The sequence below is a fragment of the Mustela putorius genome, unplaced genomic scaffold (genome assembly GCF_011764305.1).
Source record: "Mustela putorius furo isolate JIRA1106 unplaced genomic scaffold, ASM1176430v1.1 tig00003896_pilon_pilon_pilon, whole genome shotgun sequence".
NCBI lineage: Eukaryota > Metazoa > Chordata > Mammalia > Carnivora > Mustelidae > Mustela > Mustela putorius.
Window position 1 is genome coordinate 11,577,539 of NW_025422045.1, and position 12,661 is coordinate 11,590,199.

At 53.9% G+C, this 12,661-nt stretch overlaps 1 protein-coding gene across 1 annotated transcript in view; it reads right to left on the reverse strand.

Moving 5' to 3' along the window:
- The window catches only part of ITGA11 (integrin subunit alpha 11), a 111,381-nt gene that overhangs the window by 31,462 nt on the left and 67,258 nt on the right, over positions 1 to 12,661 (reverse strand). Inside the window, exons 9-11 of the mRNA XM_045067443.1 lie at positions 12,052 to 12,217; positions 10,661 to 10,731; positions 2,616 to 2,760 (exon numbers count right to left, since the gene is read on the reverse strand). Coding sequence (XP_044923378.1) covers positions 2,616 to 2,760; positions 10,661 to 10,731; positions 12,052 to 12,217 — 382 coding nt within the window. The remainder of the gene's footprint in view (positions 1 to 2,615; positions 2,761 to 10,660; positions 10,732 to 12,051; positions 12,218 to 12,661) is intronic.

The window sequence follows — 12,661 nt, forward strand, 5'->3', positions numbered from 1 at the left end:
GTTGGTGGTTTCCAGGCTGTTTCTGGCAAACGGATGTCTCCTTCTGCCGTGTGCGTGTGTGTGTGAGAGGGGTCACCACTATGGTTCCACTGGTTGCTTACACAGTGGCTGCAGGATGTGGAGACGAGTTGATTCAGTGACTGGGAGCACAGATGCAGTAGGGTGAGCTACCCTGGTTACAGACACAACATTTTTGGCTCTTAAAGGTGTATTCTGGGCAATGGGGCTTGAGAGGTCAGCGAAGCAGGATACCGCCTAGGCTGATATGGCTGTGTATTAGCATAAAGGTGGGGTCAGCTTGAGGGAGAGCGGCTGAGCTCCCTCGCTGGCTTGCTTGCTTTTGTTTTCTCTTTTTGGTGGGGAGGGGTGAGAGAGAATCTTCACGCTCAGCATGGAGCCTGACTCTGGGCTTGATCTCCCAACTCCGAGACCATGACCTTAGACGAAATCAGGAACCGGATACTTAACCAATAGGGTCACCCAGGCACCGCACCAAGCCTTCTTTTGAGCCCCCACTGGCACGAATGAAAATGTTCTTAATTAGCCCTCCAGCTCTGGGCTTCCTCAGAAGGAGGGACAGTGGTGGGGGGAGGGACATGGGGGTCTAATGTCCTGGGAGCAGGCGCCTCTCACAGCAGCAAACAGCAAGGGGAACTTCCTGCTTCCCACAGTCTGCTGGCTGTGGCTTCAGTTTCCATGGGGTTCTTTGGCCGGCAGACAGGGCCATCCTAAAAGCTGGACCGACCTCCCAGAAGGCCTTGACAAGATGACGGGGGAAGACCCACGGCCAGAAGTCCATATAGCTTCCTTGTATGGAGGAGGAGAGCCTGGCCTCCCGGTCTCCCTCCTCCAAAAGCCCTCTCCCTTGGGGCACGTAGGAAGGAATCTTCCAGAGAGTCCAGACACTCATGGATGAGACCCAGAGGGAGGAGGAAGAGAGAAGGCACTCTGTCAGGATTCCCGCCCAAGGCTGTGACTGTGGGTAAGGCAAGATGGTGGGGCCTTAGAAGGGCTTTTCGGCCTGGCTCTCCCCCACCAGGGTCTCCTGGGAGGAGGAAGACAGCTCTTGGGAGCCTGGAGAGAGAGGCTCCTCACTCAGATAGCTTCACTATCTTCCTACGCTAGCACGAAAGAGCTCCAGCTCTTCAACCTGGCCTCTGAGGCCTCCTCCAGCCACTGCCTGCCCCAGCCTGCCTGCCCTTTCTTGCTGCCCCTCACCACCCCAGCCTCACCACTCTATTCCCTGGGTCCTGAACCCACCCTGCACCTTCCGCATCTCCCTCCTTCTCTTGGACCTTTTTGGTTTTTTCAGTCTCTTCCTGCCTCGGAGCCCTGGTATAGGCCCCAGCACACGCAGCAGGGGCCCGATTGTCATGATGGCAGGACTACGACCACCGGCGGTGTCTGTCCCACTCACTCGGGCCCAGGGCACTGGTGCTATGTCCCTGATAGTTAAGGCTTCACGGCCACTGAGCCACTATCGCTTACTTGGTGTCCCTACTTTCAGCCCCCTGCTGAGCACAAGGGAGGAGCATGACTGGTCTGTGTTAAGTGGCCTCTAGCCTTCGTTCTTCTGACATCTCTTCTGCTCGCTGGGCCTTTGCCAAGACAGGGCTCCAATCTCTCTCTCCTTTTCTGTGCCTGCATCTGAACTCTGGCCCCACTTGCATTATAATTTGTATCTGTGCACCTGTCTCTGGCCGCGATGGCTGAGAAGCCGCTGGAAGGCAGAGGCGGGGTCCGGCTTGTACCAGGGGGTCCGGAGGGCGCTCTATGCAGTTCAGGTTTAATCTCTGTGGGCCAGGTAGTGTTGGGGGACTTCTAGGGACCTATTCCTCTGTATTTCCCTGGGCAAGTCCTGATTCCAGGCTTCTGTCCTGTGGTCAGCTCAGGGTCCCAGAGTTGCGGATGGAAAATGGGGTGACCACCGCATGGACAGTGTCACAGGCAAGGTGGGCAGCTGAAGAGCTGAGTGACAAAGGTGAGGATGACATGGAGCATTAGGGAGAGGAAAGACATGTGGACAGATATGCCAACTCCAGGTGGCCCAGGAGTGGGGTCTGAGGAGGCATTAATGATGGGTGACTTCAAAGATGGCCGACTTGGCTCAGAAACAATGGGACCCTCGGCCGTTCATCCCCTGCTCCCCTTTGCTCTGGCTCTGCCCTTTCAGAAAGGAATCTGCCCTGGCAGCTTCAGCATCAAGGGTCAGGCCCATGGTTCTTCCAGAATAGGAGGTGACTGTGTTCAGTGGGTTAGGGCCTAAGAGCAGGGACCTATCACCAATGTTCAACAATTTGTAGCTCTCTCTAATGTCCACTTCTGGAGTGCTTAATGGGTCAAACCCCAGTCAAGGCAGTGAGCTTTAAAGATGCAGAAACCCCTGACCTAGCGTCTAGAAGCATCAGCTGAATTTCAGGTACAGGTGCATTGCTTATCACTTATTCTACCTGTTTCTCGAGAATCTACTGCGGGCCAGGCACGATGCTGGGCACGGTGGATGCCAGGCTGAAGAGGCCATGGCCTCTGACCTGTGTCTGGATGGTCACAGACAGGCCCCTCGTCTCATGTGGGGCCAGTTCCGCTGGTCCCTCCTCGCCCGCTCGGGCTCTTACCTAGGTATGCGCCATGGTTCTTGAGTTCCTCGGGGAACTCCTTCAGGTAGGACTCTCGGAGAGGAATGACCTTCCCGCCACTGGTCTCCTTCAGCACGGCTCCGTTCCAGTCATAGGCGCCAACGGCTCCCAGCAGAATCCCGTCCTGACATTGGGGAGGGGATACACATCAACTCGTGACCCCCGGGGGCCCTTCGCTGGGAAGCCGCGAAAGGTTTCTACACAATGAAGCATCTGGCAGCCACCTCAGGCCCCTTCTCCTGTGTTCATTATTTAACGACTTCCACCAGGATTCTTGACTTTTGAATGAGCCAAGAACCTTCCACCTCATCCTTTGCACAAAGTGGGTCAAACAAAGGAATGCTCTAGAAATAAACTCCACCTCTAGGACCCAGCCTCTGGTTCCTCTTTGGGCTTCAAACCCCCTGAAGGAAATCTCCTGTCACTCTCCCTCCTTTTGATGCTCCTTGAAACCTTGAAACCGTGCCCCTGCAACTGGCCTCCTTCCACATTCCTTTGTGGTGTCTCAGTTGCTTTCCTATGTGTAAATCTTACTTTTTCATTTCTTCAGTAAAAATTCACCAAGTGTCTGCTTTGTCCCAGCTACTTGCTTATTGCAGGGATATTGTCTCTGCCCTTGCAAAGCTCCAAGTACTAAAGAAATGTGCAAATAAGCATAATAGTTACAAAGTGTGATAAATGCTATAGGTAAATAACACAGGGAGGTTTAAGGTTAGATTGAAATGGGGGTAAGGAAAAGCGTTATGAATGCGTAATGCTTGCCTGGACACTTGGACAGGGAGGGGACATGTGTGCAAAGGCCCTGAGGCTGGAGAAAGTCTTGAGGCTTTGGTTTTAAGGAGCTGGAAGCTGTTTGATGGGGTGGAGCATGGAATGAGGGGCCAGAGTGACTCTGATGAGGCTGGATGGATAAGCCAGGGCCACATCCGTGGCAGCCCGTGTTCTGAGGAAGGACACTTGTCTTTAGCTGCAGTGTTTGGATGGGAAGATGGGGGCTCTGGCTTCCTGAGAGGCAGGCTCCCAGTTCCTGACTCTGGGGTCATCCCAGAGGACTGGGCCCCCTCGCTCTCTGGGCTGCCTCTGCAACCCCACCATCACCACCCCCCCTCCTTAAACAACCCACAGAGCTAGTGGGCCCAGGAAGGCAAACAGCAAGCACTTAGAAGAGGAAGAGCAGTGACTAGGGACAATGAAGGCCCAAGAAGGTAGTAGAATCAGGGAGGGCCACCTTCCTGGATGACCTTGGCCATTCTGGGCCAGGCAGGTGGTACCCCAACTTTGGACTATGAGAGCACTAGCTGGTGAAGTCACTTCTCCGCACTCCCACACTGAAGCTCCCTGATTCAGGCTGGTTGGCAGGATTTCATGTTCCCCCACTCCATCTCCCCAAACCTCCAAAGCGATGGTGCCAATGGAAAAACGTGAATCTGGTCTTGGGACAGTCAGGATTGTGGCAAGGTCACTGGGCGCTGGTCTCACTGGTGGCAGTGGAGGGGGCAGGACCGTGAACTTGGAGCTGACCTTCCATTTCTCATTTCCCAGGGGTCACTTTAAAGACTAAAGTTGATCTTAGATAAGGTTTAAAGGGTCGGAATACTCTGGAACTGGAACTGACTGTTCAGAGAGAATGTTTTTACAACTGTAAATGAGCCGGTCTCTGGAGAGTCTGATATGCTTGGTTGTGTTTAATGTCACACTTTCTAATTAGCTTTTTCCTCCTACTCTATGTGAGCCTCAGCTTGGGAGTGCCTGACATCTGCCAGGCCAGGATTGGGGCTGGGGCCTCAAAGACTTGCTGCCCATGGTCACTGCCAGTGTTCCTTGAACTTGGGCCATGCTCCCTTCTTTGCAGAGTACTTTCTCATCCAGCCACCCACTGTGAGAGGCCGACAGGACAGATACTCATTATCTGCACTTGACAAAAGGCATCTGAGCTTCAGAGAGGGAAAGCGACTTGCCTGAAGCTGCACAGCAAGTTGGGGCAGGGCTAGGATTTGGAGCACGGAGGTGGGTTGGGCAGGGGAGAAAATACCCATGGGCAGCTCCTACTCTGCTTCTGGTTTTCCATCAGAGCACCCTCTAAGAGGGTCATGATGCATGGGCCTCCCCCCTCTCTCTCCTCCCTCTCTCTTCTGGCTGAGTCCAAGTTTGCTACTGCAGGACCAGGCTTCTTCCTTCATGGAGAGGCCTTGGAAGATGAGTTTTTGGCTTTGCAGATAATGAGGGGCCTCTACAATGGACTGAGGAGGACTGGCTCAGGTGACATGCCTGGGATTCCGCTGGGGAGGACTGATACCGACCAGTGGGGCTCAGGATTCCACTGGCCTTCTGGATCTGGTGGTACTGGGCCAGCTGAGGGCTCACAGGCTCTAGCTTTATGCTGTTTTATCCTGGCAGGGGCTGCGGCTTGTGCTCCCAGGTTGCTAGGGTCTGTTGCCAGCGAGAGCCTTGCAGAGTACAGTGGACGGGAGGGCAAGTGAAGGGCACTGGACCAAACTTCGCTATGGCACTCTCTTTCCTCAGCTAGGGGAGCCTAGACAATGCAGGGCCCCCCAAATGGCCAAAGCCTGGACAGAGGAGCCGGGCAGGGAGACCCAGCTGGATCACAAATAGCAGGGCATTCCAAGGAAGAGCCTCATCCCATGCCTCAGGCCCGGCACTGGCGCCCCAATTTATGGCTTCCTTTCCCCTGGGGCTACCTGAGCTCCCACCTGATAGGGCCAAGGTGTGCCCGGGTGGCCTTGCCCCTGGACCCTTGGCATAAGCTGCCTTTTCTGGTGCTCTGTGTAGAAATGAGGATGCAGGCATGGTCAAGGCCAAGTCCATGCCCTCCCTATGGACAACTTGTACTTGCATTCACCTGAGCATAGCACCTGCCATCAGACTCTGCTAGCTCAGCTCTTAGCTGCTTTCTGACCCGGCCTCTGCAGCAGTCTTGCCTTCCCAGCTGAGTTGAAGGCTCCCTGGGCATGTGACCATATCTCTTCAAACCACGTACCAGCCAGTCTGCATCCCCAGCCCTGGAAACAGCATAGTCCAGGGCAGTGGTTCCTGAATGGGGGCAGTCCGGCCCCCAGGCAATATTTGGCAATACCTGGAAACAGTTTTGGTTGTCAGAGCAGGGGGTTGGAGGTGGTGTTGGGCTCGGTATGGCATCTGGGGGTAGTGGCTGCTGCCTACCATGCACAGGACAGTCCCACAGCCAAGAATGTTGGGACCCAGACTGTCCACCGGGCTGAGGCTGAGCATCCCTGGAGTCTGGAGCCAGACAGAGCTTCTAGCTGTGTGACCTTGTGGGAGCCTCTCTCTCTCTCCCTCACTCGCTCTGTCTCCACCACAGCTGTAAGTCGTTTTGTTGTGAGGATTAACATTTTTAATTCCTAGCATGATGCTGGGCAGCCAATAAGGATTCGTTATGTAGTAGCTCTTCTCTCTTTCATTCATCCATAAAACACCAGGGAATCAGGAGTAAAGAGGCAGACCTCATGGTCAGGTTGGCACCGCTGGTAGCCCAAGGGGAGGGCCCCTTTGGAGGCCAGGGCAGCCTCGTTGGGGGGGCCTCCGCAGGAAGGGGTAGGCAACTGGGGAGATGGGTGGAGTTAGGAAAGGGTTTTAAGAAACCCTTACTTGATTTATTAGCAAGACTTGAAATGTACACTTCCAGTTCCAAGCCTCAAGATTCACTTCCAGCAAACATTTTTCAGACATCTGCTCAAAGACTGAGGTTCAGAGAGGTGAAATGATTTGTCTGAGGCCACACAGCCAGCAGTGCTTTCTTCTTGCCCGGTAGTAATGGAATGAGGATACCAGATGCCAGCCATTCTTCTCGGCTTTGGCTAGGTAGGGCGGTGCAGGCAGGTGGGGGTGGCTGCTGGTGGCCCTGTGCACTGGTGTATGGGCCACCTAGAGGACGCTGAGTGCTGTCCTCCTCCCCAGACTCCTCCATGGCTCCCTAGTGCCTGTGTGCCCATCAACTGAGTGACTGAAGAAGGGCCGAGAGCCCCTCCCAAACAAGTACATTGTTAAGAGGATGGATTATACTTTCACTAACTGCTCGGATTCTGTCCTCAGATGGTGTGTTTTTAACAAGCCCGAAGAGGAGCCTGAGGAAGGGACGAGTGCCAAGAGGTTTAGATGGGGTTAGGCAAGAGACAGCCAGAAACAGGACCTCAATCCTTCTGTGGAGTGAAGCCCTTCACCGGGCCGGAAACCGGGAGCCAGGGTGACAAGGAGGGGTTGTGGGGAGCAAGGTCTTGATCAGAGTTTCCAGGAACGAGGCCCAGGAGTGGGGTGCTGGGTACCAGTGCACAGCCTGAGGGCCTGGGGCGTAGGAGGACCTCCCAATGAACTGGACATGATTCCTGCCACCAGAAGCCACCTGTGAACAATCTGGAACATCAAACTGACAGACCTTGGTTCCCACACCCTGGCCACACAGGATGGAACGCAAGAACACCCCAATTGCCTGCCCTAGTTACAGGGGCATAGAAGAGTTTACAACCTCCAGGTGTCAACCCCTCGCATCATTATTATGGATTAGTTTCTTTCATTTTTGATTGAATCAAATGTGCCAAACTAGTTCAGATGTAAAACCTTTAGGAAAGATGACAACCTGAAGGTTTCAGCAGTTCAGAGCCTCCGATAATGGCCAAGGGCCTTTGCGCTCTGGCCCACCACCCCAGGGGCTGCTGCGGGAAGGGCACAGGCTGACAGGGCAGCTGGTCGGGGAGGTGGGAGGCTCTCTGTTCTTGGCCTGTTCCAGAATAACTGAGGGCTGTCCTGCTGGGCCATCACGTGTAGGTGAAAGGAAAATAGTCTCTTCCCATCTCAGGTCAGTCACCAAAGTATTTGTGTAGACAGGACCCATCCTAATAAAAATGCTTCCTTCTGTAAACTTTCCGGGTTGGGGAGACCTATGGACTGCGGGGTAGGAGGTCCGAGTGAAATTCCTCAGCTGAGGGCTTACCTGAGGGCTCAGGTAAGAGGAGCACCCCCCTCCCCCATCAGCTCCATCCACCACCAATGGGTAATGATTATTCATAGTCCCTTCCTTCCAGCATACCTTCCCCTCCTGGCCTGTGGGCATTATAGCTTCATAGAGTCACAGCCCCTTAGGAGGTATGGATCCCTTTTGTAAGCTTTCTGGCAGACTCCTGCAGCTTCTTCTTGATTACCCAGCTCACCAGGGAGTTCACTACCTCAGCAGGCAGCCAGGACTAATAGAAACTCCCTCCAGCTATTAGTGACCTTTGCATTCATTTCCAAATGCTAATGGAGACATTGGCTTCAAAATTTGTTTTCAAATTTGACCGGAGATCCACAGCTGGTTTTCCTGATGGTAATTTCCCAAATATCTTTTTCTCCCTTTTTGCAAATTGAGACTTGAGTTTCCTGGGTTGACTGTAGCTCCCTGGGTTTCCCCAGAGGCTCCTGTGGCCTGGGGCATTGGGTTCTTTGGGTGACCAAGTGACATTTTGGGGTCTCCTCTCCTACCCCAGGCACTGGAGTCTCTTTTTTTCTAGTTGCTTTCATCCTTTTTCCCTTAAAGGCTATTTCCCTTGCTAGGTAGACAACAGCAGCCCAGGTGATGAGTAGTTGGGCCCTTCTGCTCTTTAAGGACATTCTATGGGGTCCTTCCCCTGGGACTAGAGATCGTTCTCTCTGACCTAATTAAACAGGTCCAGGGCAGCTGAAAGCTCTTCACACATTCACAGGAAGAAGCTGTCTGAGGCAGGTGAAATGATTTGTCTGAGGCCACACAGCCAGCAGTGCTTTCTTCTTGCCCGGTAGTAATGGAATGAGGATACCAGATGCCAGCCATTCTTCTCGGCTTTGGCTAGGTAGGGCCGTGCAGGCAGTTGGGGGGTGGCTGCTGGTGGCCCTGTGCACTGGTGTACGGGCCACCTAGAGGATGCTGAGGGGAAGGTGGAGCCTGGTAGCTTGCCCAGAACACAGACTGACTGGGGCTCCGGACCCACTTCCGGCAAAGCTAAACGCCTGGACTGCCTGTTCTCCAACCCCGCAGAGCTCTGACCGACCCTGGGAGCTGCAGAGCTGGACTCGGAGGGACAGGACGGCTGTGGCCGATTATGACAGCATCAGTGGCCCACACTGAGAAACCTCCATGCCCTAAAATAGCCACCCAATGGCCAGTCACAGCACCAACAGCCCACCATCGTTCTATTCCTTCAGATTTGGAAGGATTTTTTTTTTTTTCCTTTTTAAGTGTTAAAGTGTCTCAGATTCGAATTTAATCATCTCTTTAAGAGTCCTGTCAGATAAAAACTTCCAGATGCCTATTACTTGAAAACAGGACTCGGGGGCTTTAGAAGAGCCGGGCGTGGGGATGAGGATAGGAAGGGCACCGTGGTCTCTCCAACCAGGGAATGAAAACAAGCTGGACACGTGGGAGAATCTGCACAGGGCTATGCATGACCTTGACCTAAATAACAGCCTGGCTGGGAGCTCCCGGTCTCCCCTGTGCAGCTGGGGAGCCCACGGATCCTGCAAGGACTCATCTCGCTCGACACACTGAGCTGCCTGGGTCATTTTCCGGAGAACATCTCAGTGTTCTTGAATACCTGAACCTCGTCATAACCTCCCCTTCTCTTCAGGTTCCCTGAAGGGCATACACGGTATTCAAAGCAGGAGCCTGCACCTTCTAGGACCCAACGTATGGCCCAGCCCCGGGAAGGCATGGAAAAGATATGCAGATCTGACCACCTAAAATGGACAACTATTTCCCGCTGCCACCCTGGCAGGGCTGTGTGGAGCATGAAATGGGGCGCAGGAATTTCCTGGAAAATTCTGAAGTGCTGTGTGCATAGAACAGGAGTGTTATTCTTACAGGCAGTTCCATTTAGATCTTGCTATATTCAGGGTGGGCATGAGCCTGTCCAGATTCAGCTCAGGAACAGCGGAGCGTGAGTCAGGTTTCCGCCCTTCCGCCTGCTGCCTGCTGTGCACATGTCCCCTGCCTTACCCCTACTCCGATTTGGGATTTCTGACTCAGACCCCTTTAGAGTCCATAAGCTTTAAGGGAGCAGCTGCTTGGTGTGGGGAGGAAGAGTGTAAGACTGGTGTTTTCTGGCTTATGTCATTTCAGGGGGTCCCTCAGACTTCGTGTGACACAGTTTATTCCTCTGGAGACCGGCACCTAGGAATCCTGCCTGATTCACCTCACAGAGGAGTGGGGGGCAGGGATCAGTGAGATAATGAAGGCGGTGTATAAGCAGGAAGGACCAATAGTTCTTTTCTGGCAAATGAAGAGGCAGAAATACACTCCCATGGTGCCAACTTGGGAACAGCTAGGACACCGTCTGCCCAACGCACGTCCACTGAGACAGACTTCTGACGCGCGGCCCTTCCACTACATGGTGCTCCCAGACAGGGCTCCACAGTTACCAGAACATTCTCACAGACACTGACTCTCTGCCCCTCTGGCGATCCTGTGAGGTTCCACCCCATCTTGTCAATCAGATTCAGGGGAGGGCTGTGCCCGGGGAGTGACGGCCTGACGTTCTATGAAGCAGAGCCTCTGACAGGGCATGCTGCTTGTGACCCTGTGTGCCCACCTGGGACCTCTGCCAGCTGCTGCCGAGCCTGCAGGGGGAATGCATCTGGCCCATCTGGACACCTGCCAGCATCGGTGCGGGGCCATGCCCCCGCATGGCCCGGCTGCCACGGGAGCAGGACTCTAGGAGCGCAGTGCTATTGGTTTCGCTGCATTGACCCAATTTTCACGCAGGGCTCTGCAGACCGATTGGGACCTTTGGGCCTGGAGGAAATGCCCCCAGCCCCCCCGCTCAGGGAGGGAGTGGTTCATTACTTGTAGACCACTCCCTGCTGAAAAGGGCTTGAGACAACCTCTTTTAAGTTGAAGACTTTGACTTCCTTCTTGCAGCCACGGCAGACAGAGGTAGAGAGACCCAGAGACAAAGAGATGAGTGAGAGCCCAGGAAAGGTGGCGTGACCACCTAGAGAGCTGGGAAGTGTATGGGAAGGTGATTCCAACCCCAACCCACCTCCACCACGTGAGACGAAAAGCCGGTCTGCGACATCTCCAGCCCGAAGGATGTTTCATTCTTGTTGGTGCCTAAAACAGAAGGACAGAGGGATCTCAGCTCCACACCTGACCACTTAGCGCCACGCACACCTGCATCTTCAGCCAACACCTGGGTCCTGGGGGCCCCTTCAGGGAGGGCAGAGAGGGCCTGAGGCTGAGTCCAGCCGCACTGCCCTTTTGGGTGGCCCCACAGGCAGGCACCGGGAACCTTCCTTTGGCCGCTGGCTTAACTATTAGTAACCCCGTCACTGCTGAAAAGGGTTTGGGACAAGTTATAGGACAGAGCGTGCATGCTATTTGACTGTCAAAATAGGGGAAAGATCAAGGAAAGTGCATGGAAAGAAATAGTCTACATTTTTGGCAAGAAGTGGAAATTCCATTTCTTTCTGCACTTCTCTTATTCTTATTTTTTCACCAGCTTTGGTTCCAGATGCTTTTGGATGATTCCCAAATGCCGGCTCGACCCCTGGGAGGGAGACCTGTCACCACCACAGCTTTGCACAAGAAACCCATGTGTGCTGAAAGCCCCACCCCACAAAGCACCCCTCCCCAACCCCCCCGCCCCCGGACCCTGGAGTCGATGTTCTCCACACCCAAGGCAACCGTTTCTAGAAGTACTCTCATCTGGATATTTAAGTCCTGGGGTGAGTTTCAAAACTCAGGCTCACACTCTCTACCCCTTTATCCTTGTGGATGAGGGCTGCTTTCGTCTCTGGAGCTCAGCTTTTCCAATATGCTCAGGCCCCGGGATGCTGCTTTCTCTCTGTTTACAAACCCTCCCCTGTGGCCCAGCCCAGTGTTGGGAGGGCCCGCTTTAGCAAGACACTGCACAAAGGAGAACCATGCAGACAAAACTGCAGTGTACATAGTAAGGAGAGAGGCAATCAGGAGGAACCCTACTTGACGTGCTTTTGGCGGGAGGCAGCAGGACTCAGGGATTAAGCGTTTTGGGCTATGGAGGCAGGCCCAGCTTTGTCCAAACAGCTTGCCCGATAAACTACAGGATGCCCAGTTCAATTTGAATTTCAGACAACCAGCAGATAATGTCTTAGGGTCAGTCTGCCACAGACACGGTATTTTGTACTTGCTAATTCTGGTGACACTAGGTCAGACCCTGTCTCCTTTCCAAGCTGGGGAAGGTTTGGCAAGTCCCTTGGCTCCTACAGGCTTCAGGATCACCAGTGGTCCCAGGAGGAGAATGCCAGCAAAGCCCCGGTCCCTCATGGAGTAGCATGGGTTTATAGGATGGTTCTGCTAAAGCACTCCGTGTTGTGGGGCTGGATATCATTCCACAGGGTTCACCTGATGTGAGCCCAGGAACGCAGACCCCTCTCGGTAGGCATCGCTCACCTTCCAAGCTGAAGATCCTGTCCCCCAGGGCATCAACAATGTCCTTCAGGGCTGCCTCATCGGTCACGTTGAAGAAGTGCTTGTCATCGGGGTCACTGGCGATATATTTGATCTCATTTAGAAAAGCTTCTGGATTGATCCCCCTGCGGTTGTAGTAGCCTAGGACCTGCCAGGGAACAGGGGCAGAGTGACCAACCAGGACGTAGCCCAGACCTCCTCACATGCCTGCGGCTGCTGTCCCTCAAGTGGCAGGGGCCTCCATTTCAGCCACCAGGAGCAGAACTTGGGGTTCCACTTACAGCTTGAGACAGGCTGTCTTATAGGGGCTACAGAAGGCCCCTGGTCTAAGATAGGGGTCAGGAGCCGGGTGGCTTGGGGGGTGTTTCCTAGAGTTCTGAAGTTTCAGAACCTCCTTGGCAATGGAAGAAAAAAAAATCCCCCAAACTCCATAACTGTTTTGGATGGCTCTGGACAGCGCTGAAGGAAAACTCCCCAGATCCTCTTTAGGAGAAGATAAAACAAGGAGAGGCACATTGGAGGGTCTGGACAGCTTGTTCACGACCTATAATATGTCCCTGGGACTCCCCAGGGGTTTGATGGCTAAGCCTCT